Source organism: Hemiscyllium ocellatum, chromosome 25 (assembly GCF_020745735.1).
Source record: "Hemiscyllium ocellatum isolate sHemOce1 chromosome 25, sHemOce1.pat.X.cur, whole genome shotgun sequence".
Taxonomy (NCBI): Eukaryota; Metazoa; Chordata; class Chondrichthyes; order Orectolobiformes; family Hemiscylliidae; genus Hemiscyllium; species Hemiscyllium ocellatum.
The window spans coordinates 35,421,499-35,448,404 of NC_083425.1; the positions used below are offsets into that span (position 1 = coordinate 35,421,499).

Sequence of the window (26,906 nt, forward strand, 5' to 3'; positions counted from 1 at the left end):
TGTGTGTTTAGTAACTAGATTGCTTCCTTCTGTCTTTCATGTGGGAACAAACCTTGTTAATGTGCCATACATTCCAGTCCAATCTCTATTGGCAAAAATGCTTTGTTATACTGAAAAACTGCCTTATTGTAACACTAGAATTCCCAGTTTCACCTCTCTATAATTGGCTGTGTAACAAATCTATTCTCAACTATGGATCATGTGGTCACAACCATTTTGTCTTACTTGAATATGTGGCCCAGTAAGCACATTATGGTGGCTGTTTGTAACAATGTTACACAAGCTAGTTCAATGTGGATGAAAAGATGTCAATGGCCATTCATTATCTCATTTACTGGGGACTGAAGCAATGCCTCACATAATTTAATCAAAATCTTTGCTATCTGGGCAGGTAGCTTATTTTGTTCATTACAATTTCTGCTCCTGTTTGTTGCAAAAACATTTGTAATTTAACCAAGGTTTGTAGCCAAAAAGTTTCATATTGCATTAAAAATCTTTCTATTTCAAAAATAAACTTTATTCATAACATTTGCAGAAGTATTTTTTTTTAGATTAGACTTACAGTGTGGAAACAGGCCCTTCGGCCCAACAAGTCCACACCGACCCGCCGAAGCGAAACCCACCCATACCCCTACATTACCCCTTACCTAACACTACGGGCAATTTAGCATGGCCAATTCACCTGACCCGCACATCTATGTCGTATAACAGCTCAAATTTGACATTTGTCACAAGTGCTGAAGATTATCATGTTATCATAAGATAACATCCCCTTTATCTTATGGTATAGCAGAATATTTCAGAAAGGTAGATGGTGAAATACTGATTAAAAAACTTCAGCTTGGAGAAACCTCCATGTGATGCAGCTGCTTTGGGAGAGAAATTAAAACAGAAACTCATTAAGTGACAATTTTAGCACCTTTCACAATGTATCAGAAAAAGGATAGCTGCAGCTGGAACAAAATATCAAAGAAACTAAGAGTTTGACTTCTGTTCAAAAGAGAAGAAAAAGTCGGACCAGTGCTCTTGAAGATTTAAGGAAGAGAATCATCAAGGTGTGCCTGCCTTGCTGATGTAATTGATTCCAGGAAAACTCGAATGGAGTGGAACAATTGCTGAAGGACACTCGATCTTTTCTGTTGTGGCAAGGAGAAGTAAACCTTCACAAGTGAGCTGAATTGACTTGGAGACTGATCCTATAATTACAAGCATGATGCAAATTTTGATTGCTTTAGTTCATGCAAAGCTAAACCACTGATTATTCACAAAAGTAGAATTATCCAACCTTTTTGCAAAGAGAGCCACATCTCAATTTTTCCTACCCACTTGGGGGTCTGGTGAGCGAATATCGGAAAGGCGAGGTTTGGGATAACAGTAAGCATGAATTTCAAAGAAAAACAATTATAACAAAATAAATTGATAATTTAAATGAGTAATCAATTTTAAAAATGTGATTTTAAAAAATTCTTGGGATGTGTGTGTCACTGGCCAGCATTTATTACCCACCCCTAATTGCCCAGAGGGTAGTTAAGAGTCAACCACATCGCTGTGGGTGTGGAGTCACATGTAGACCAGACCAGGTAAGGATAGCAGTTTCCTTCCCTAAAGGATATTAGTGACCCAGGTGTTTTTTTCCTGACAATCAATAAATGAATTCATGGTCAGCATTTGACTCTTAATTCCAGTTTTTTTTCATTATTGAACTCAAATTCCATCATCTGCAAATTCAAACCCAGGTCCCGCAGCCTTTCGCTTTCTGAATTAATAGTCCAACGATAACACAACTAGGCTATCATCTCCCCTTGTTGAATTGAATTTTAAAAAGTATCAATAAGTACAGCAAGTTAATAAAAGCTTATTGTTGTCTTTTTAGTTAAGATGCAAGGCAAGAAAGAAATAAATTTGTCCCCAAATCCTGGCCATCAGGGAAGGGAGGGTGATCAAGACTGTGCCAAGGAATTAGGTCTAAATGACATCATGCTTGCACTTTGTTTTATTACAATTTTCTTATCAACCTTTATCCATTTTACCCCTAGCAGGATGCTTCTGTATCCCTCAATTTAAAAGTTCTAAATTAATGCTCCACGCTTTTGTTTTCCCAGACAAATCTAAATTTCATGACACAAATATCACTCTTAATCATGTGCTCCTAACAGACTCTTGGTTCACTTGGCCTACCACATTAGCCACTACTAGATCTAGCCATCCTTTCTTTCTAGTCAGCCTGAGAGAAAAAAAAAATGATCAAGGAGGTTCTCCTGAACAAATTTTAGAAACTTCCTTTACTCTAACAGCATCCCAATTAATATTTGGGTAATTAATGTCCTAGAGTAGCAGCATTCTATAATTCTTGCACAATTCTGAGATGTCCCTGCAGATTTTGCCTCACTTGAGTACCAATAGAATAACTTCAGTCATGTGATCATAGTTTTTTTGGTTCTCAACTCAAAATAAACTGATTTTATTTTTGCCCCTGAAGGGCATCCTCCCTTACTAACACTACAATGTCCCTTCAATGAATGCTGCCACCCCTACCCTCCCTTTTCACCTCCCCTATCTATTCTGGACACACATTTGGAATCTCTCACCAGACTCACTTCAGTAGAAAGTCCCCCAAAATAGAGTTCATCTTGGCTGGAGGGCTGGGATGAGAGAGAGAGAGAGAAAAGAAGGACATTTGTGTGCCAAGAATTTTTTTTTCTAAAAATACATCAATAGAAAGTATTATTTTGAATAACTGCCCATCAAGGGACAAAGATTTCTTATATACTTCATGCCAACCTACTCACCTCATTAGATATTTTATCCTCCATGTTGACTCACCCAGTGTCCACGACAGACAGATCTTGGAAATCATGTTAAAAAAAATCTAAAGGATCTGATGCAGACTGCAAATATTGAAAAATCTCCAATCCTTGACAATCCATTTGAAGTACTTAAAATCTCAAGTGGTTAATTGATTATGAATAATCACACATTATTCTGTTCATACCACAAAGGTATCTAAACCCTTAATAACCTCTAGCCTGCCAAACAAACTGTGAACTCAAAACCAAAGATGCTGGAAGTCACAGCAGGTCAGGCAGCATCCGTGGAGACAGAACCAGCTGACGTTTCGAGTCTTGATGACTCTTCATCAGAGCTGTGAACTCAATACTTGCTGAAATACTTGTACATTTTTGAAAGTCAACAAGCATTAATAACATTACCTTATGGAAATATGAACTCATTTATTTTTAAAATCAGACAGCTGTTGCATCTGACAGCTGTCTAACCAACTTTCTTTCTAACACTTATTTACAGCAGCAGCTAGGTACTTTTTAGTGCTTAAGAAGTGGGAGGTTTGAAAACCTTCAGATCATGATAGTAATACAAACCTTATCAACCTGTCAAAAGTCTCTATGTGTTAAATATGTGATTTTAATGCAGCAGTTTCACATTTGCTTGCAAAATAGAGTCCATTTGAACTTAACAGGGGCATTTGAATCCAGTGCTAAGTTCATGTTTGCTTGTGAGAGTGACACATCACTCTTTCACCCCATGAGCAAAAATTGGACCGGTCAGAAATGGAAGCAGAACTTCCACAACTGAGTCCTGGCCACAATTTTACAAGGAAGGCATTTGAGAATGTAGCTGAAGAGCTTCTGGGCAGAGGAGAACAATTTTACAAGTTCAATAATCTCCATAACTTGGCAAAAATCCAGGTATATTCTTGAATTTTAAAGGCCATTTTGAAACAGAGCTTCCATCACTGCAACAAGGCTACTGCTGTTTTTAGTTCACCAACTGTTTTCACTTCATTTTGTTGCTTTGACATATATGCATTGTAATCCTGGCTGTTCATTACTCTTAGTTCTTCATGGGGAAAGGAGAGGATTGAATACATTGACGGGAGGGTTAGAATGAGGATGTGAGGTTGAAGAAGGGCTGAGGACCTGGAGTAACCGAGGGGCTGCTGACGAAACTCTGCAATGGCATTGGGTTATTCAGAAATCTACACTGTTCCTGTAAGGCAGAATTCAAAAGAGCAGTAAACCCAAGCTCTCTTCCATGTCACATGTCCTCAACCATCTCCCCAGTTTAGACACTATCTAATCTGATGTTAAAACATAAGAAAATTGACTATCCAACAATATACATCTTAAACCTATTTTCATGTATAGATTTCACACCTCATCTATAATGTAAACTTCGGGAAATATTTTCTTATAAAAGCTGCCAGATGTAATGATTGTCTTACTTATTCCATGTTTTGGTATCTAAACGATCTTACCCATTACTAAATACAGGTCAGATCTGTGGAAGACCGAAATCCAGATGGAAATATGTGTCATCAGCACACCTGGGTAAGCAGCAGAACTTCCCCTGCCTGCACTGTATTATCGGAAGTCAAATCAGAGGCTGCCAGTGAGGGAACCATCTAGTTAACACTGGCTGGTGGGTCTAAGTGCCAGCAGATCTCACAGACATGGATTTTTAAAACATAACTGTGCAGCAGTCTGCCCAGAATGCCACTTGATATCAACAGGAGAACAGGCTATGCAAATCAGATGGATCACTACACAGCAGCCTGTTGCAGTTGATAATGGCATTGTGGATGGCATGGAATGGGAATAAAGATGTAGTTGTGTTCAACAGTCCCTAAACATTAGTATGAAGTACTTGTGAATGCCTTTAACACTGCTTGCTAAGGGGAGAAAACAAGAGACCTTGTTTGGAGGATTTGGTGTTTTACTTTAATATTTTATCTCCATCAGATCCAAAAACAAAGGAGACAAGCACACTTGGTAGCTCATGATTGCAACTCCATTAGGCAGACACTACAGCATTCTATTTAGCTTGCACTTCCTCCACTAGTACTGATACACTCTGTTCAATCGATTCAACTCGTACAACAATCTGGTCAGTGTTTTAGATATGTAAAGAGGGGATAGCAAAGGCAGTGACAGGTGCCATCACTTCCTTGCAAAGGAATGACGAAAGTACCAATAGCTTTCAGCTCCATGTAAATGGTGAATCTGAGCAGCATAAGATTGAGCTGATGACAAGTGGTTTCATATCCCTAGTAAATACTTGCAGTGTCCTCCGGAGTGTGGCACTGGGAAAAAAGCACTCACTGGATGCAGGTGTGAACATGGACTAACCCATATGTTAAATGTGTGTTTAAGATGGACCAGCCAGATTTTCAGAAGCTCAACCAACTCAGGTGAACACAGAATTTAATGTGAGGCCTCCAAAATGAGGAGGAACAGGCTACATGCAATGGAAGCACCTCTCAAGGAACTTCCACAGCTGAAGGCACACTCTTACTCCCTTTGATGGTAATATGCACCCCAATTCCTAAGGTGACTACTGCCCAGATGCAAGTTGTCTCAAATGTGCTGGGCTTGAGTAAGGATTGGATCAACCCAGAAGCAGGCTATAGCCATTTAATGCATTGGAGTAAGAAAGGTAGCAGCCTGTCTCCACATCAACCCAAGGTGCAGGTCTAGTACCCCAGAGACGTTACTTAAAGCAATTGTCCAAATAATTAGGGGTTTACTGGGTAATATTAATTTTATAAAAAGGCACATTTCTACCATGCTTAATGAAAGAAAGAATCTATAATGAGTCATCTTCATATTACAATGACAATGACAATGCGAATCACTGTCTCACACGGATCTCTACAATATCATTATGGGCAGGGCACTCTCCCATTGCCTGGTTTTGTGGCAGCCTTGGTGGGGAACCCAGGGAATAATGCTTCGCCTGCCTTATCATCAAGGAACAAGTAGCAGGAAGAACAAAAAAAGAGCAAGTCTTATTAACCAATGTTGTCCATGCACTGATTAAGAGAGGTGGACATACATGTTTGCATAACTCTAAACACACTATACATTGTGTAGAAGAACTATAATTCTCCAATAAAACTGAACCACAGAGGAATTGTACTGAGACCACGACTGCAGTGGTACTAACTTAAAATGTAGTAATTGATTTCGGCACAATTCTCCTACTGTGAAACTACAAAACTCTTCTTAAGACCTTCGGCCTTCCATTTGATGATGACAACATTCCAAGGAAAGGAATCAAAACTCTAAATGGTGTCAGATCCCTCTGTCTTCTGCCACAAGCCCTGGGGATTTGTCACTGTTACTCAAGAAAAGTTTCAGATTCCATTGAAGTCATTAACAAATAGATCCGTTTTGACAGCTCAGGCCCAATCCTTCGTGTTGATGACGTTGTTCCTTCTCCACGTCGAACAGGAATATCAGCAAGCAGATTCTCCTTCTCTCGTTCTGAACTGCACATTCGATATGCCTAAGAGAAAGAAAACAACTGATCTTTAAACCAGTAAATGTAATGCATCAATATTTCACCCAGACACAACATAGACAAGAATCAAATACAGAAATACTGTTCCCCTAATGCATTCCATGGTAAAATATACAAATATTAGCATATGACAGATGAAACTAATATACTATTGTATCTTTAATCATCACTTCTAGAAATATATTAAAAGCATTTCATAGCAAATGAACAATGATGTGAAATTCTCACAGTGGCCTCCTGAACTGCAAAATTTGTGAATGCACAATTTCATCAAAAACAAATAATTAAAATTAAAGTTAATTAAATTTAGAATTCTTCTAACCAATTTGCAGCTGGATTGATCATAAGTATTGGAGTTTAGTTACAGTTCTGTCACTGAATAACAGTGCTACGATGTACTGGTGGATACAGGCCTGTTGCTGTTCATCTCAGGACTCACCAGCCTTCATTTGTTTGAGCATTTACATTCATGTATTGCAAAGCTGATTTAGACTTCATTATATCTCCTTTTATATTGACACCACAGAGTACCTATTTTTTACTTTAATGCTATTTTTCTCTCCTAATCTTGTGGACGGCACGGTGGCACAGTGGTTAGCACAGCTGCCTCACAGCGCCTGAGACCCGGGTTCAATTCCCGACTCCTGTGTGGAGTTTGCACGTTGTCTGCGTGGGTTTCCTCTGGGTGCTCCAGTTTCCTCCCACAGTCCAAAGATGTGCGGGTGAATTGGCCATGCTAAATTGCCTGTAGTGTTAGGTAAGGGGTAAATGTAGGGATATGGGTGGGTTGCACTTCGGCGGGTCAGTGTGTACTTGTTGGGCCGAAGGGCCTGTTTCCACACTGTAAGTAATCTAATCTTTGAGTGCTCCAATTTAGTTATTATCATCTGTCAGGTTAGTTTAAACTCTAACAGCATGAGCAAACCATCACAGATTGTCAGTGATCTTGATTTGGAAGTGCAGTCTGGCTGATCTGTATAGATCGCATCACATTCAAAATCAGTCCCAGTGCACAGAAATTTAACAGCTTCCCTGCTGCACTTTCTCCAGTCACACATTCACCTACCTCATCCTACTATTTCTAAACTCAATGGTGTGAATTTCTGGAAGGAATCTGAAATAACTCTATGCTTTCCGGTCTCTTTTCCTTGCTTATACAATCTACCTGCAGTATTTCATCCCTTTATGTTATAGGTATTGATATGAATCACAGTCTCTGGCTGTCACCTTCCCTCTTTAGGGTGCTTTAGAGTCAGAGAGATCTAAAACACAGTAAAAGGCCATTTGGCCCATCACATCTATACCAGTCAAAAACTATCATCGAACTATTTCAGCACTTGGCCCATTGCCTTGTAAGTCTTAGTATTGCAAGTGCACATCTAAATACTTCTGAAATATTATAAGGATTTTTGCCTCGACTGTCCTTACAAGCAGTGTCTTCCAGATTCCCACTAGTATATGGAAAACATTTTGCCTCACATTCCCTCTAAAGCTTCTACCCAAATCCAAGTCAAATCTATACTACCCCATCAGAGTCAGCATGGTTTAATGAAGGCAAATCATTTTTGACTCATTTGCTAGAGTTATTCGAAGAAGTAATAAGCAAATGTGGATAGTGGGCTCCTGTAGATGTAATATCAAGATTTCTGAAGATGTTTGATAAGGTGCAGCTCAAAAGGTTAATTCACAAAGTTGGATCACATGGGATTTGGAGTAATTTATTAGCTTGGTGACTGGCTGACAGACAGAAGACAGACAGTTAGGATAAATGGGTTTGCTTCTGGATGGCAAGAACTAACAAGTGGGGTGCCACAGGGTTCAGTCCTTGGGCACCAGCTATTTACAATCTACATTAGCAACTTGTATACAGGGATAGAATGCTCTATAGCCAAATTTGCAGATGACACAAAAATAGGCAGGATGGTAAATTGCAATGAGGAAATAAGAACCTTACAAATGGAAATAGATAGGTTAGGAGAGTGGGCCAAAATGTGGCAGATGGAGTTTAACATGGATAAGTGTGAGATCATGCATTTTGTTCAGAAAAATGGGAAGGCAACCAATTAATTTAATAGGGACAGATTTAGTGGTGCTCCGGTAGAGGGATCTGGGTGTCTTCATTCATAAGTCACAGAAAACTAAATGTAGGTACAGCAGATAATAAAGAAAGTGAATGAAATGTTGGCTTTTACAGCTAAAGGAATAGAATATAAAGCTAAGAAAGTACTGTTGCAACTCTACATGGCATTGGTGAGACGGCACTGGAGTACTGTGCACAGTTTTGATCCCCTATTTTGAGGGAAGATGTAGTGACACAGGAGGCAGTTGAGAGGAGGTTAACTAGATTGATGCCAGAGACGGGGTGTGTCGTATGAAGACAGATTGAACAATTTAGAATTGAACAATTAGAAGAATGAGGAGAGATCAAATTGAGGTATTCAAGGTGATAAAAGGTACGATTAAAATAGACGGGGAGCTTCCTCTTGTGGTTATTCTCGGATGAGAGGTCATCATCTTAGGATAAGGGGTAGAAAATTTAAAACAGAGTTGAGGAAAAACTACTTCGCCTAAAGAGATTCTGTGCAATTCGCTACCGAAGTGCTGGGACAGTGAGTAAATATATGGAGGAGTTAGACAGATTTTTAAATAGTAATGGGTTGAAGGTTATGGGGAGAAGGCAGGCAGATGGGGATGAGGAGCATATCAGCCATGATCGAATGGTGGAGCAGGCCTAATTTTGCTCCTATATCTTATGAACCCAGTCATTGATTCTTCCATCAAGGGTAAAGATTTCTTCCAGTCTACTTTATCTGTGCTGCTCAATTTCATACATTTCAATAACATTCTTTTTCAATCTCTTCTGCTCTAAAGAAAACAACTCAGTCTGTCCAATCTTTCTTTATAACATTGCAGCAACTTAATGGTGTTCTTAACCCTGGCATCAGGGAGGCAACTCACCATAAGATTATAGGAGAAGAATTAGGTCATGCAGGTCAGGCAGCATCTAAGGAGCAGGAAAAACGATGTTTCGGGCCAGAGCCCTTCATCAGGATCAGAAACATCGATTTTCCTGCTCCTTGGATGCTGCCTGGTCTGCTGTGCTTTTCTAGCAACACACTTTCAACTCTGATCTCCAGCATCTGCAGACCTCAATCTAAAATTAGGTCATGCAGCCCATTGACTCTGCTCTTCCATTCAATAACGGCAGATATATTTCTCAACCTGATTCCCCTGCCTTCTCTGCACAACACTTGATCCCCTTACTGATCATGAAGCTATCTAGTTCTGTCTTAAATGCATTCAATTACTTGGTCTCCCCAGTCCTCTGTGACTAGGAGATCCACAGATTCACCACCTTCTGGCTGAAGAAATTCTACGTCATCTGAGTTCTAAGGGTCATGACTTCATTCTGAGACTGTGTCCTCAAATCCTAGTCTCTTTTACTAATGAATGCATCTTCTCCACATCCACTCTGTCTAGGTCTCTTTGTATTCTGTAAGTTTCAATCGCATTCCCCTCAAACTCAAACTTCCAAACTCCATCAAGATTAGCCTCAAAGTCCTTAATTACTCCTCAGATGACAAGCCCTTCACCCCCAGGATCATTCTTGTAAACTTCATCTGCACCGCCTCCAAATCCAGCACATTCTTCCTTAGATATGGAGCCCAAAACTGCTTGCAATATTCCACATGCAGTCTGACCAAAGTCTCATACAGCCTCAGCAGTACATCTCTGCTCTTGCATTATAGCCCACTTGAAATGAATGAAAGCATTGCATTTGCCTTCCGAGGTGCCAAGTGAACCTGCACGTCAACCTTAAGAGAATCCTGATCCAGGACTCCTAAGTCCCTTAATGCATCAGATTTCAGAAGTTTTTCCCCAATTAGACAATTACCTAAGCCTCCATTCTTCCAACCAAAGTGCATAACCTCTTACCCATTGTATTCCAAATGCCACTTCTTTGCCCACTCCCCTAGCCTGTTCAAATACTGCCTCCCAACACTTCCTCAATACCAGCTGTCCCTCCACCTATCTTTGTGCCGTCTGCAAATTTAGCAACAATGCCCTCAGTTCCTTCATCCAGACCGTTAATGTACAACGCGAATAGCTGTGGCTCAGTATTAAGCCCTGCAAAACTCTACTTGTCACTGGCTGCCATCCTAAAAGGATTCTTTTATCCCTGCTGTCTTCCTTCTACCAGTCAGCCAATCCTCCATCCATGCCAGTAACTTGCCCCTAACACTATGGGCTCTTAAATTTATTCAGCAGTTTCTTGTGTGACACCTTGCCAAAGCGTTTCAGTAAATCTAAATATACCACGTCAACTGGCTCTCTTTTGTCCAACTTATTCATTGCTGTCTCAAGGAATTCTAACAGATTTAATCATGACTGATATTCCCTTTGATGAAGGTGTCTTGACTTAACCCCATTTTACCATGCACTTTCAAGGACTCGAAAATCTCATCCTCAGTAATGGTGTCTAAAATCTGTCAATGGTTCACGTCGCACTAACAAGTCTATAGTTTCCTGTCTTCTGTCTCCGTCCCTTCTTAAACTGGAGTGTTATTTTAGCCATTTTTTAGTCCTCTGCGACCCTCCCTGACTCCAGTGATTCCTGAAAGATCACCACCATTGCCTCAACAATCTTCTCGGTTAACTTCCTTTCATTGAGGAGTCTGGGTATAGTGCATCAGGTCCGGGTAATTTACCACCTTCAAACCTCTTAGCTTCTCTAGCACCTTCTTCTTAGTGATGGCCACTACTCTCACCTCCGCCCCAGACTCTTGAAGTTCTGGTATGCTGCTGTTTCCACTGTGAAAACCGATGCAAAGTACCTATGCAGTCACTCCACTATTTTTTTGTTCCCCATTACTACTTCTCCAGCCACATTTTTCACTGGTCCAATGTCCATACTTGCCTCTTCCTTACCTTTAAGATATCTAATCAAATTCTTGTAATCTTCTACCTTACTCTCATATTTCATCTTCTCCCCTCCTTATTATATTTTTTTCAGTTATCCTCTGCAATTTTTTTAAGAAAAAGGTTTTTCCATTTCTCTGGCTTCCTACTAATCTCCATCACATTGTAAGCTTTTTCTTTTGCTTTTATGCTGTTCCTGACTTCTGTTGTCAGCCACACTTGCCTCATCCTCTCTTTAGTACGTTTCTGTCTCCTACTTGGGATGAATTTCTGCTGTGCCTCCCGAATTACCCCCAAAACTCCTGCCATTGCTGCTCCATCAACTGGGCTCCCCTTCCATCAACTCTGGCCAGCTACTGCCTCATGTCTTTGTAGTTATCTTTGTTCAATTGTAATATCATTGCAACTGATTGTAGTTTGAGGAAAAACAAGCTGGAGGGTGAATTTTATCATTGTAGACGTTGCCTCCTCAGGATTCCTGCACCTTAAGTTCCCTAATCAAGTCTGCCTCATTACACATCACCAAATCCAGAATTCCCTATTCCCCAGGGGGCTCTACCATGAGCTGTTCCAAACAAATCTCAAACATTCCACAAATTCCTTTTCTTAAGATCCACTACCAAACTGATTTTCCTTGTTTACTTGATATTGAAGACCCCATGATTTTTTTAAGTGCCTTTCTTATATAGTTTTTCTATCTCCTGACTAATTTTCTTCACCACATCCTGATTATCACAAGGCAGCCTGGATACAACCCCCATCAGGACTTTTTCTCCCTTGTAATTCCTCACCGCTATCCACACAGAATCCATGCTTTCCAACTCTATAATTGCTTCTTGTTATTAATTTAATTTTGTTTGTTTCTTACTAACAAGGAAATCCCACCTGCTCTGCCTGTCCTTTTGATAGGACATGCACCCTTGAATATTTCTTTGCAGCCACATCGTTATGATACCCACAGCATAATACCTGCCAATTTCAATCTCCGCTACAAGCGGATTTACCTTGTCACGTATACTGTGTGTAACACGGAAAATAAATTATTTTTACTTTATGCTATTAAAACTATACCCTGATTCTCCCTCTATTTGTTTCCAAAAGTCAAAATTGCACTTGTACAGCCCAATGAAATGCATCACTTGATTTGCAAAACGTTTTGGTGTCTTTTCTGTGACATCAGTTCAAATTATAGTTCCAAAGAAAACTGAAAAATATGGCCTCTTACAAAGCAGAGTATTCTTCCTTACTCGAGCCTTGTTTATGGTGGACAGATTTTAGGAGTCAAAATGGGATTTACTCAAAGACAGCCAAAAGCCAAACACTCTATGACTTTATATCATCTATTCTTGTAGCAAAGCTATCTATGTGGCTGGTCAATGCTAACTCCCAGAATGTTGATAGTGGGGTATGTCAACGATGGTAATGCCATTGAAAGACATTGAGAAACAGATTATCTCTTGTTTCAGATAGTCATTGCTGGCATTTGTCTGGCTGAATGTTACTCAGCAGTTATCAATCCTATCTTATCTAAGTCTTGCTGCATACAAATACAGACAGCTTCAGTATTTAGTGGAGTGCAAATGATATTAAACGTTCTGCACAGTGAACATCCCCATTTTGGACCGTATGATGGAAGTAAGATGCACAGTCCTGAGTAACTCCTGCAATAATATCTCAGGGATTGGAATGACTTATTTCCAAAACCACAACAATCTTTCTTTATGCTTGGTATACTCCAACCAGCAAAAACTCTCCTCATGGATTCTCATTTACTTGAATTTATTAGCTTTTGGATATGACACTTGACCAAATGCTGACTTGCTATTAAAAGCTTTCACTCCGAGCAGGTTATTGTTATGCAAGTGCTGTTTGATAGTACAGAGCCGAAAATGTGTTGCTGGAAAAGCGCAGCAGGTCAGGCAGCATCCAAGGAGCAGGAGAATTGACGTTTCGGGCATAAGCCCTTCACAACACTTTTCATCACTTTGCTGATGATCGAGAGGACACTGATACTGTGGTAATGGCCAAGTTGCATTTGTCTGAATAGGACAAAGCAGGGCAATTTTTCACATTGCTTAGTAGATGCCAATGGAATAGCTATAGTGTAAGTTTGGTTAGGAGCACTGCTAATTCTAGAGCATGACCCTTCAGTACTGTTTCCATAATATGCTTTCTTTATGAATCTTGCTAACATTTGTGTATTAAAGCAGGACAAACTAATATGGAATGCAGTAAAAACATACGCAAGCTATATGCATCAAGATCACGCCGATAAAGCAGTTTTGCTGCTCAGGCTATGTCATTTACTGGATTAATGCAAGGAATGACAAGCAAATCAGGAAAAACAGAGAGAGATATGAAAACAAATCAAATAGGATAATATCAACTATGAGCAATTGGAAGATCTCACAGTTGATTATAGGAGCTGGTGAACAGTGATATCACACATTATGAAAAGCTTGCTACTAATATTGAGTGTTAAAATACTGAATAGTAAACAGCAACTTATCCAATGTGCAGGAGAGTTTGGCTGCTATAGAAAGCTTGAGAGTCATAACAGTCATTCAGAAAAAAACTGCCAAAGTTGTGGTGGTGGTAGTTCCTTACCTTTGGACCAAGATGGCCTGAGTTCGAGGTCCCGCCTGAGCTATGTATGTAGATTGTCCAACCAGAGGGGAGGCCATTTTGGATTTGGTACTCGGTAATGAACCGGGACAAGTGATGGGCTTGTTAGTGGGTGAACATTTTGGTGATGGTGACCACAATTCTGTGACTTTCACCTTGGTTATGGAGAGAGATAGGTGCGCACAACAGGGTAGATTTTACAATTGGGGGAAGGGAAGTTACGATGCTGTAAGACAGGATTTGAGGAGCATAAGTTGGGAGCATAGGCTGTCAGGGAAGGATGTGGTGGAAATGTGGAACTTTTTCAAGGAGCAGATACGACGTGTCCTTGATATATATGTAACTATCAGGCAGGAAAGAAATGGTCGTGTGAGGGAGCCTTGGTTGACGAGGGAGGTTGAATGTCTAGTAAAGAGGAAGAAGGAGGCTTACATAAGGTTGAGGAAACAGGGTTCGGACAGGGCAGTGGAGGGATACAGGATAGCCAGAAGGGACCTGAAGAAAGGGATTAGGAGAGCTAAGAGAGGGCATGAAAAATCCTTGGCGGATAGGATCAAGGATAACCCCAAGGCATTTTATGCCTATGTGAGAAACATGAGAATGACGAGAACGAGGGTAGGTCCGATCAAGGACAGTAGTGGGAGATTGTGTATTGAGTCGGAAGAGATAGGAGAGGTCTTGAATGAGTACTTTTCTTCAGTATTTACGAACGAGAGGGATCGTATTGTTGAAGAGGAGAGTGTGAAACGGACTGGTAAGCTAGAAGAGATACTTGTTAGGAAGGAAGATGTGTTGGACATTTTGAACAACTTGAGGATAGACAAGTCTCCCGGGCCTGACGGGATATATCCTAGGATTATGTGGGAAGCAAGAGAGGAAATTGCAGTACCGTTGGCAATGATCTTTTCGTCTTCACTGTCAACGGGGGTGGTACCAGGGGACTGGAGAGTAGCGAATGTTGTGCCCCTGTTCAAAAAAGGGAATAGGGATAACCCCGGGAATTACAGGCCAGTTAGTCTTACTTCTGTGGTAGGCAAAGTAATGGAAAGGGTACTGAGGGATAGGATTTATGAGTATCTGGAAAGACACTGCTTGATTAGGGACAGCCAGCACGGATTTGTGAAGGGTAGGTCTTGCCTTACAAGTCTTATTGAATTCTTTGAGGAGGTGACCAAGCATGTGGATGAGGGTAGAGCAGTGGATGTAGTGTACATGGATTTTAGTAAGGCATTTGATAAGGTTCCCCATGGTAGGCTTATGCGGAAAGTCAGGAGGCATGGGATAGAGGGAAATTTGGCCAATTGGATAGAAAACTGGCTAACCGGTCGAAGTCAGAGAGTGGTGGAAGATGGTAAATATTCAGCCTGGAGCCCAGTTACAAGTGGAGTTCCGCAGGGATCAGTTCTGGGTCCTCTGCTGTTTGTAATTTTTATTAATGACTTGGATGAGGGAGTCGAAGGGTGGGTCAGTAAATTTGCAGATGATACGAAGATTGGTGGAGTTGTGGACAGTGAGGAGGGCTGTTGTCGGCTGCAAAGGGACTTAGATATGATGCAGAGCTGGGCTGAGGAGTGGCAGATGGAGTTCAACCTTGCCAAATGTGAGGTTGTCCATTTTGGAAGAACAAATAAGAATGCGGAATACAGGGTTAACGGTAGGGTTCTTAGTCAGGTGGAGGAACAGAGGGATCTTGGGGTCTATGTACATAGATCTTTGAAAGTTGCCACTCAGGTGGATAGAGCTTGTAAGAAGGCCTATGGTGTATTAGCGTTCATTAGCAGAGGGATTGAATTCAAGAGTCGTGAAGTGATGTTGCAGCTGTACAGGACTTTGGTTAGGCCACATTTGGAGTACTGTGTGCAGTTCTGGTCGCCTCACTTTAGGAAAGATGTGGAAGCTTTGGAGAGGGTGCAGAGAAGATTTACCAGGATGTTGCCTGGAATGGAGAATAGGTCGTACGAGGATAGGTTGAGAGTTCTCGACCTTTTCTCGTTGGAACGGCGAAGGATGAGGGGTGACTTGATAAAGGTTTATAAGATGATCAGAGGAATAGATAGAGTAGACAGTCAGAAACTTTTTCCCCAGGTACAACAGAGTGTTACAAGGGGACATAAATTTAAGGTGAAGGGTGGAAGGTATAGGGGAGATGTCAGGGGTGGGTTCTTTACCCAGAGAGTGGTGGGGGCATGGAATGCACTGCCCCTGGGAGTGGTAGAGTCAGAATCATTGGTGACCTTTAAGCGGCAATTGGATAGGTACATGGATGGGTGCTTAATCTAGGATAGATGTTCGGCACAACATCGTGGGCCGAAGGGCCTGTTCTGTGCTGTATTGTTCTATGTTCTATGTAATCTTTGAATGAGTTGTTGAGAAAATACCTACACAGTAAAGTTCCCGCAGGTCCCATGCTCCAGACGAAAGACCTTCCTTCACAACCATTTGAAAGACATAAATGAAAAACCTGGGCCCCACATTGTAGAAAGAGCTAGGTGTAACACTGAGTAGTGGCTCTCTCAAGACCTGCTCTAGCTCTCAATATTAGTGGAGATTTTCCAGACTGATTCTCTCCTGGGTTTGGCCACATTGATGCCAATGGTAACCATGGTGAGGTTATCAGAAAAACAAAGCAAAATTCCTTGATCTCAAAGTCAGAAATCCACCAAAAGGTGACATTCTCATCTGTATTGCCAACTGCTTGACTGTCTGGTGGTCACTTATTTTCCCCTGTCTATTCACTCTTAAATTGCTGGGAGACCACAAGTCTCTCAAACGTACAGCACTGACCTCAGCTCCAACTCAGCTCTGGTGAAAAGCTGAGTGAGGCTTCAGTAGAAACCACTGAGGAACTCCACCCGTCACAATACACATATCTTATTCTTACATCTCATTTTCTACCTCCCAACCAAATGCCATAAAATTTTACTTGCATTACTGTTTCTCTGAAAAAGCAATCATGGCAATTTGTACCTGAGTAAGTGACCATGGTGACTGATAGACTGATACAATAGCATTTGCCATCTCAGAGCTAACTCTGTTTAATTGCTGAATCTGTTTCTTCCAAACGATCAGGAGACCTTTCTTTGAACGATCCGCTTTTACCCCTCTGGAACCATCATTCTCCAAGTGCACAGATAATCCGTTGTCCTCTCGAGCTTTCCTGGCAGAAAGAGCAAATATTTCATCAATGTCCTGTTCTGTAAATACTATATAAATACTGTCACAAATAACATTATAACAAACAATATAATCTTTATAAAAATAATCATATTTTGCATTCCTGACAAAGAGCCACTGTGAATCACCCATTTAGATCATTGGTAATGATTCCACACAAAGTAGAAGGGAGTCAGCTGTACATGTACTAAAAAAGTCACTGAAACTAAATCTAAACAATCATTGAGTTACACTCACATCAGAAGGGCATTCGATTTAGGGGGCTGCACAGTGCAGGCAGCACGTTATGGGGTTGATGACTCTTGGCAAGTCCCTGTGAAATTTGTCCAAGTCCAAAGTTCAGGTCCAAAGACTCTGGTAGATCAGTAGTTAGTCTATTGGAGGTTGAAACGTCCTGGGCAATTTCCATGTATCTTTAGCATAAGGAGAACTGCAAATTGCAGATGTGCGTCTCCCAAAGTGTGTGCCATCTCTGATCATCGAGAAACTGAAAGATTTTGGCCAATATCCCTAGTACTACATTCATGAACATAGAACATTATAGTGCAGTACAGGCCCTTCGGCTCTCAATGTTGTGCCGACCTGTGAAACCAATCTGAAGCCCATCTAACCTACACGATTGCATTCTCATTCATATGCCTATCCAATATCCATTTAAATGCCCTTAAAGGTGGTGAGTCTATCACTGTTGCAGGCAGTGCGTTCCATGCTCCATTATTCTCTGAGTAAAGAAACTACTCTGATATCTGTCCTGTATCTATCACGTCTCAATTTAAAGCCATGCTCCCTTGTGTTAATCAATGCCATCCAAGTAAAAAGGCTCTTACTGTCCACCCTATCTAATCCTCTTGTATATATCTATTAAGTCACCTCTCAACCTTCTGTCCAACAATAACAGCCTCAAGTCCCTCAGCCTTCCTTCTCTCTAACAAAAAGAGAATCAAGTCCCTCAGACCTTCCCTCCATATCAAGGCAACATCCTAGCAAATCTCCTCTGAATCCTTACCAAGGCTTCCATATCCTTCCTATAAAGAGGTGACCACCACTGTACACAATACTCCAAGTGCAGCCGCACCAGAGTTTTGTACAGCTGCAGCACGACTTCATATTTCCGAAACTGAATCCCTCTAATAATAAAACCTATCATACCACATGCCTTCTTAACAACCCTATCAACCTGGGTGGCAACTTTCAGGAATCTGTGTACCTGGACACTTGAGATCTCTCTGCTCACCTACACCACCAAGAATCTTACCATTAGTCCAGTACTCTACATTCCTGTTACTCCTTCCGAAGTGAATCAATTCACACTTTTCCGCATTAAACTCCATTTGCCACCTCTCAGCCCAGCTCTGCAGCTTATCTATGTCCCTCTGCAACCTACAGCATCCTTTGTCACTATCCACAATTCTACAGACCTTAGTGTCAACTGCAAATTTATTAACCCATCTTTCTATGTCCTCATCTAGGTAATTTATAAAAATGACAAACAGTGGACCCAAAACAGATCCTTGTGGTATACCATTAGTAAATGATCTCCAGGATGAATATTTCCCATCAACCATCACCCTCTGTCTTCTTTCAGCTAGCCAATTTCTGATCCAAACTGCTAAATCACCCTCAATCCAATGCCTCCGTATTTTGTGCAATAGCCTACCATGGGGAACCTTATCAAACGCCTTACTGAAATGTTAATTAACTGATCACAACCATTGCTTTTGCTTTTTGAGGAAGTTTCAATATGTTTTTGTGGAACTCAGCAAATTAGAAAACCTCATCAGATAGTCAATGTTACAAAGCAAATATCATAACTCCTGCTGTGGACTTTTTCATTTTGCCATCACGGCTATGACTAAATGGTACTGTCCAACCTTGCAGGAAACATTTCACTATCACATTCTATGCTAACATTAGGAAACTATACTATGATAGGAATTGAAATGGCACTGCTCAGCTAATTTTAAGGAATACAAAGATTTTTGTTGCTCATTGAAGTTCTGGTTAAGCTCAAACCTACTTGAAAGGGGCCTCAGCTACAGCTTTGGTGAACATGCTGATATAATCTGCAAATTCCTTCCAATTCTCCAGTAATTGGAATTGAGTGCCAACAGACAGCTGCAAGTGCACTAGGGCCTGAGGGAAGAAAGAAAGTGAGTAAGACTCTGCACAGAAATTGTTTTAAATAAGTCAAAATGATAAAGAACAGAAAGATTTTCAAATATATCTTTCCTACTTTCCTGCAAAATTTTTATTTCAGGTGAAAAGGCTCCATTTAAATAACACTCTGCCATTCTGTTTTTTCCTACTGAAATTGACAACTTCACACTTATCCATGTTATATTGCAGCTGCACTCATTTGCTCACTCATTCAACTTATCTGAACTGCCCTGAAGCCTCTTTTCATCCTCTTCACCATCCCACCAAATTTCTGTTGCCAACAAGCTTGGAAATATTGCACTTGATTCGCTCATCTAATTCTCTGGATAACTTGTCTTAGTCAATCATTAGTAGCTATTTGACTCCAGTAAAAACTAATGACTGAAAACAGTATCCTCTCCTGACCCAGTTGAAAATTAATTTACAAATGTTAAGTTATCACTGGATAGCAATTAAGCCTGCTTCCGTTTTTTTAAAAAGGAACAGATAGTCATTGGTCTCTAGTGAGTTAGCTAATCTCAGCAAGTACGGACACTACAACTGTTATCAAATTGGAGCCCAGATTATACATACGTTTTGACATAGCAAAGCATCCAAAGGGCAAAATTAGACTGAGCTAAGATGCATTCCATTGTTAAAACAGCCAACTAATAGTTCCCATAACAAGTGAGGTACTGATGGGAAATAAATTTCCAATTAAAAACATATAATAACAGGACACTGCAAATTCTCACAGGATTATACAAAGTCAATATGGATTTATAAAAGGGAAATCATATTTGAAAACACAGTAGAGTTTTAGATGATGTAACTAATAGAGTAGATGAGGGAGAACTAGTGGATGTCCAGTATTTGGATCTTCAGAAAGCTTTTCATAATGTTCCACATAAGAACATGAAAGGTTTGATGGGCTTGGTGGCAACATGAGATGAGCAATTTCTCCACTCAAAGAGGGTGATAAACCTGTGGAATTCTCTCTACCACAGAAGGTGGCTCTGGATGCCAACTCACTGAACATATTTAAGGAACAAATAGCTAAATAACTAGAAGCTAAAGGTATACATGTATGGGGAAAGGGGATGAGAATGGTGTTGAGATAAAGGATCAGTTTTCAGGGTGATTAGCAGTGTAGGCTCACTGAATCGAATGACCCATCCTTTTTGCATGTTTCTGCATGTCACAACAAATTAAAAGATACTGGAAACACTGAGTAAATCAGGTAGAATCTTTGTGGAGATAATAGAATAAGTTAAAGATGAAGAATGAATACCCAGTTCTGCTGTGCTTGCCACAGATAGTGCACAACCTACACCCGTTCCTTGAATTTTCTGTTGATCAACAGCCATAATATTTTTTGATAGCATAATTGTGTAATCTTTGCTGAGCTGCCACATAGATACTTTGTAAAAACAAAGGAGCATTGTTTTCTTGAAACCAGTGAAGACTCACTAATTCTACATCTGCTCGTGATATTAAAGGCAGATGTTGGTCACAGCTCTTTGCCTTTCTCTCTTTGTCTTGTTCTTCACTTGTCACTGTATGCTGGTGCTTCTTCTGTGACCGTTTTTTCTTCTGTGGCCTGCAAAACCCAAGTATAAAATCTTTAATCATGACATCCTGTTTGTCTTGTTCTAGCTAGCAGCCACATATGTTGCATTCAATTCCTAAAAGGTATTCCTGGGAATGAACATACTATTCAATCATATGGTTAAAACAGTACAATATCTTCACCAGTTTACAGATAATATATACACAACCCACCAGAGGTCAATGAATAATCATTAGTAGTTTTGCTTCTTCCCAGCCCAGGGCGCTGGGCCAATCAGATTTTAGTCACTGCCTGCTGATATCTTCTAATGTTATAATAGAACAGGTTTCAGCACAGGAGATGGTCATTTGGCCCACTGTTTATGCTAACTCTCTGCAAAAGCAATTCACCCAGTGTCACTCATCACCCCTTTAACCTGAAACCCCGCAAAATTTCTCTTCAATAATGATTCAATTCTCTTTTGAAAACAATGCTTGAATCAGTTATGTCCTTTTTTAAGAGAAATTGCTGGATTACAATACAATACATATTACACTTTATGTACAAGGTAATTAATATGTCCATATTTGGAATTGTAAAGTCCTGGCTCAGCTACTGTTAGTGCACAAGTGCATAGCCATGCCAGCATTTGACAGGTTTTGGCTTTACCACAGTTCCTGTACTCCAGTGCAAATGAGCATGCAGGTTTTGAAGTCAGTCATTCATAGGCTAGAGAAGGGAACAGATCTCAAAGAATGTCTCCTGATTCTCTTAAAATCATATTTTAATCCCCATTAACCATATTAACTGTATAGTTCTACCCTTCACAAATACAGTCAAGGTCTTCAATTTGAGCAGATGGCACTGAGCTGTAGCACAAAACACCTGTTGCAAGATAGCAAGATAAACAGCATCCAAGATAGCACTACAGAACAAAGTTCAGTGCATTTCTCACCTGAAATATCTTTCCAATTCCACAACAACAAAACACGGAAATCTATTTGCACTTTTCTGGAGAATATCGAGAGCAAAGCTCTGTAATGTTGTATGGCCTTCGGTAGAAACACCTTGAACCTCCTAGGTAGGAAATTATAGGGATGTGTGAGAGTTAAATAAATAGCGGACATTTTAATCAGGTCGTTTAACTGTTTATCAGTTGACTGCTTAATTGTACTCAGGTGGTAGAATTCACTGGGGAGGCTATCTGTGCATAATTTATATATTACACAGGAATACAGTACAAGCAAATAATGTGTTTTTTGGTTGGAGATATACAATATATAGAGTGCATCCATATAGATAAAAGTTTATAAGAATAACATGCCTTTTATATCCACAGATCTTCCTGAAACAAATGAAGTGCCTCTGGGGGAGTTAGTCATGATTTCAGTAATATAACAGCCTATTTGCACATGCCACGCTCTCGCAAACAAAAATGTCATAATGAATATAGGGCGGCACAGTGGGTCAGTGGTTTGCACTGCTGCCTCATAGCACCAGGGACCTGGGTTCGATCCCAGCCTCGGGTGACTGTCTGTGTGGAGTATGCACATTCTCCAAGTGTCTCTGTGGGTTTCCTCCGAGTATTCTGGTTTCCTCCCACAATCCAAAGATGTGCAGGTCAGGTGAATTGGTAAATTGCTAAATTGCCTACAGTGTCAGGTGCAATAGTCAGGGGTAAAGTTAGGGTAGGGCAATGGGTCTGGGTGGGTTACACTTTGGAGGAGCAGTGTGGGCTTGTTGGGCCGAAGGGCCTGTTCCCATACTGTAGAGAATCGAATTTAAAACAAATAATCTTTTTATGATGTAAATCGATGGATAAATATTAGCTGGGGATAGCCTCCTTGTTATTCCACCAAATTGCACTGAATTTTTTTCTCTTCACCTCAAAGGGCTGATGAAAACTTGGTTTAACAGTGCCTCTGAAAGTCTACAAAAATAGGATTTCAGTGTTCTATCCTTCACCACCAAGCTAGAATTTTGATAAGAGACCACTAATCACATTTTATTACAGTAATTTTAATGGCATTTTATGGCACGAAAGCAAAAACTGATAGCATTGCCTATAGTGTATGATGAGGTTACTGTTCTTCTAATGAAATTCTGTTTTTATTTAAACTGCGATTTGGTTAGTATTTTGGACAATGGATTCAGTAATTAGAACATTACAGCGCAGTATAGGCCCTTCGGCCTCCATGTTGGGCCGACCTGTGGAACCAATTTGAGGCCCATCTATCCTACACTTTTCCATTTTCATCCATATGCTTATCCGATGAGCGTTTAAAATGCCCTTAAAGTTGGCAAATCTACTATTTAAAAATGTGTTGCTGGAAAAGCGCAGCAGGTCAGGCAGCATCAAAGGAACAGGAGAATCGACATTTCGGTCATAAGCTCCTCTTCAGGAATGAGGAGGGCGTGCCAAGCAGGCTAAGATAAAAGGTAGGGAGGAGGAACTTGGGGGAGGGGCGTTGGGAATACGATAGGTGGAAGGAGGTTAAGGTGAGGGTGATAGGCCGGAGAGGGGGTGGGGGCGGAGAGGTCAGAAAGAAGTTTGCAGGTCAAGAAGGCGGTGCAGAGTCTGAGGGTTGGGACTGAGAAAAGGTGGGGGGAGGGGAAATGAGAAAGCTGGAGAAATCTGCATTCATTCCTTGTGGTTGGAGGGTTCAGAGGCGGAAGATGAGGCGCTCTTTGTCCAGGCATCGTGTTGCCATGGTCTGGCGATGGAGGAGGCCAAGGACCTGCATGTCCTTGGCGGAGTGGGAGGGGGAGTTGAAGTATTCAGCCAGGGGCGGTTGGGTTGGTTGGTGCAGGTGTCCCAGAGGTGTTCTCTGAAACGTTCCGCAAGTAGGCAGCCTGTCTCCCCAATGTAGAGGAGGCCACACCGGGTGCAGCAGATGCAGTAAATGATGTGTGTGAAGGTGCAGGTGAATTTCTGATGGCTATGGAAGGATCCCTTGGGGCCTTGGAGGGAAGTGAGTGGGGAGGTGTGGGCGCAAGTTTTGCAGTTCTTGCGGTTGCAGGGGAAGGTGCCGGGAGTGGGGGTTGGGTTGGTGGGGGACGTGGATCTGACGAGGGAGTCGTGCAGGGAGTGGGGAAGGAAATATATCCTTGGTGGTAGGGTCTGTTTAGAGGTGGCGGAAATGACGAAGGATGATACGATGTATCTGGAGGTTGGTGGGATGGTAGGTGAAGACCAGTGGGGTTCTGTCCTGGTGGCGATTGGAGGGGCGGGGTTCAAGAGCGGAGGAGCGGGAAGTGGAGGAGATGCGGTGGAGAGCATAGTCAACCATGTTCGAGGGGAAATTGTTGTCTTTGAAGGAGGAGGCCATCTGGGCTGTTCGGTATTGGAATTGGTCCTCCTGGGAGCAGATGCGGTGAAAGCGAAGGAATTGGGAATATGGGATGGCGTTTTTACAGGGGGGCAGGGTGGGAGGAGGTGTAATCTAGGTAGCTGTGGGAGTCAGTCGATTTACAGTAAACGTCCATGTTGAGTCGGTCGTCCGAGATAGAAATGGAGAGGTCTAGGAAGGGAGGGAGGAGTCAGGCGGTCCAGGTAAATTTGAGGTCGGGGTGGAAGGTGTTAGTGAAGTGGATGAACTGTTCAATCTCCTCGTGGGAGCACAAGGTAGCACCGATACAGTCCTCGATGTAGCGGAGGAAAAGGTGGGGCGTGGTGCCAGTGTAGCTGCGGAAGATGAACTGTTCCACATATCCAACGAAGAGGCAGGCATAGCTGGGGCCCATGCGGGTGCCCATGGCTACTCCTTTGGTTTGGAGGGAATGGGAGGATTGGAAAAGGAAGTTGTTCAGAGTGAGGACCAGTTCAGTCAGTCGAAGGAGGGTGTCAGAGGAAGGGTACTGGTTGGTTCGGCGGGAAAGGAAGAAGCGGAGGGCTTTGAGGCCTTTGTGATGTTGCAGGCATTGCCCTTACGAGTGTCTTGAGTAAAAACACTACCTCTGACATCTGTCCTATATCAATCGCTTTTGGGAAGTGAAAAAGCAGCTATCGTCATCTAAGATGTTGGCCATTCAAATCCAAAGTGAGAGATCGTGCTGACATGCGATGTCTTTCCGAAAAGTATCGGGGTAGTGTTAACTCACCGATGGCCCAACAGAGAGTAATGCCCGATAGCATATGTTTCCCGGACTTGGGCTGATGCCGAATGCAAATTTGGCCAGATAGAGAAGGAAAGTTTGGCAGTCATCTTTGGTGTGAGGAAGTTCCATCAATATATTTAGGGATGACAGTTTTCTTTACATTTTGTTTTGAAGTGCATTCTGATTTTTAAAGCTGCATCAGAGAAGGGAGTTAGAATGGGTTAGAAATTCTCTCTCCCAAAAAGGACTGAAACCTGAATTTGCTATTGCTGCAAGAGGCTGAGAGCAGGCTTCTTTTCTCATTGACTCAAGTGATGTTATGTTTTATTCACAACTGGTCAGCTGCTGATATAGCACCCAAATGGGCTTTGTTCAGCTGTGACCCCAGCCAGAAATTACAGTCTAACCCAATCTTCACTCAGTGCTCACATATGTATTTGTTATCAGAAGTTATATGGCCTGAGAGTGAGAAGCTGACTGTTTTTATTCCCTCCTTCCTAGACTTGGAGACCCCTGACACATCAGCTGTCTTGATACAGATCAGGTACAATGCCTAAGATTTTGTTTCTTCATTAGGCCACCTTTGAAAGTTGCTACTCGCCCTTCTAACAGGAAATTACAGGTGATACCAGTGAATAAAGGTATAACTGGGCATGATTTTAAATGAGAGGGGTTTCTGTTTAAGGTAAAAATTACAAGGAAACTGATTCTAAATATTAAAACAATGAATTTTGGAAAACCACCAGCAATTTTACTTTGGGAAATATTTAGTGAAACCAGGTGTCAGAGGGCTGAAACACAAGAAGAAAATGTATACATTTTTGATTTGCAATGTTACCTTTTTATAGTTGTAAACCATAGATACAAACTTTTCCAGTGGAATATAGATCAAAACATGAAGCTCCTCCACCCAGTCAGTCTTTTCATTCTGTTAAGATAGTTTCCAGGAGACATTTTATTTACAAAGAATAAAGTTACATGTAATAGTCTTGCTACACAGATTGCATCAGTATAGTAGTAATCACTATCAACAAACCCATCAGCCTGGACCCAATATACCGGCCACTGCAGTGGACAGCTGGAACTGACAACTGGAAGTGGCAGAGACAAACCACTATAAATGCCGGAGGAAACAACACAGAAGCGCTTCACAGGAGGCTCCGAAGCACTGAGGATGTCACCTAGACAGGGGACAAAATGTCTGCAACACAAATTTCCAGCTCAGCGAACAAAACCACAACAGTAGTAATACACAGGCCATACATACATTATTGAAGAGTCATACCAGACTCAAAACGTTAATGGTGTTTCTCTCTCCATAGATACTGCCAGACCTGAGTTTCTCCAGCATTCTCTATTTGGTTCAGACTTTCAGAATGCACTTTACTTTGCCTTATTACATAAATTTCAACCATTCAATTAGGTTTTAATTTTCATTACCAAGAAATCAAACTAAAGTGCTGAAGCCACAGGACAAGCTGATAGTTCGGTTCAAAAGAATAAAAGAGAAACACAAAATAATCTAAGTTTTAAAAGCCTGAAGATTGCAGGCAGTAAAGCCATGGAATAAGGAATCTTCAAGAGTCTCAACTTTGGGGGAAAATGGGTTTAGATCAATTGGAAAATGTGGAATGGAGAACTGAGGAGTCAAAATGGAGGTGATTGCAGGACTAGAGAAGGAAATTTCAGACCGATAACAGAAGTAATAAAAAATAATCAGGCAATAGTCCAAGGTCATTGAACATCCACGTGGGACTTGGTAGTATCTAAATAGTTGTGGTGGCCATTAAACCTACAGATTAAACTCCTGTCTTATTTTTGATAGTGCACTGCCTGCAAGAGAACATATGGTTTTGAATAGATGTGATGGTAAATCACAGAATCACAAAAATACTGCAGTTTAGAAAGAGATCATTCAATCCATTGGGTCTACAATGGCGCGCTGAAAATTTTCACCTACTGTTAGTATCCTTTTCCTAAATCTTTGAAAACCATTTCTCTCCAAATAATCATCTAATGCCCTCTTGAATACCTAAATTGAACCCACAATTCCATCACACTTCCAGGCAGTTCAGTTGATAACATA

The 26,906-nt window shown here is 41.2% G+C and overlaps 1 protein-coding gene across 3 annotated transcripts in view; it reads right to left on the reverse strand.

Annotated features, from left to right (window-relative positions):
- Positions 1-4,190: 4,190 nt before the first annotated feature.
- eme1 (essential meiotic structure-specific endonuclease 1) overlaps positions 4,191-26,906 on the reverse strand; it is a 45,188-nt gene continuing 22,472 nt past the window's right edge. For all 3 annotated transcript variants that reach the window (XM_060844212.1, XM_060844211.1, XM_060844213.1), the window contains exons 4-9: positions 25,659-25,748; positions 21,678-21,799; positions 20,644-20,773; positions 19,055-19,170; positions 16,831-17,020; positions 4,191-6,303 (exon numbers count right to left, since the gene is read on the reverse strand). In XM_060844212.1, the coding sequence (XP_060700195.1) occupies positions 6,136-6,303; positions 16,831-17,020; positions 19,055-19,170; positions 20,644-20,773; positions 21,678-21,799; positions 25,659-25,748 (816 nt within the window). In that variant the 3' untranslated portion in view covers positions 4,191-6,135. The remainder of the gene's footprint in view (positions 6,304-16,830; positions 17,021-19,054; positions 19,171-20,643; positions 20,774-21,677; positions 21,800-25,658; positions 25,749-26,906) is intronic.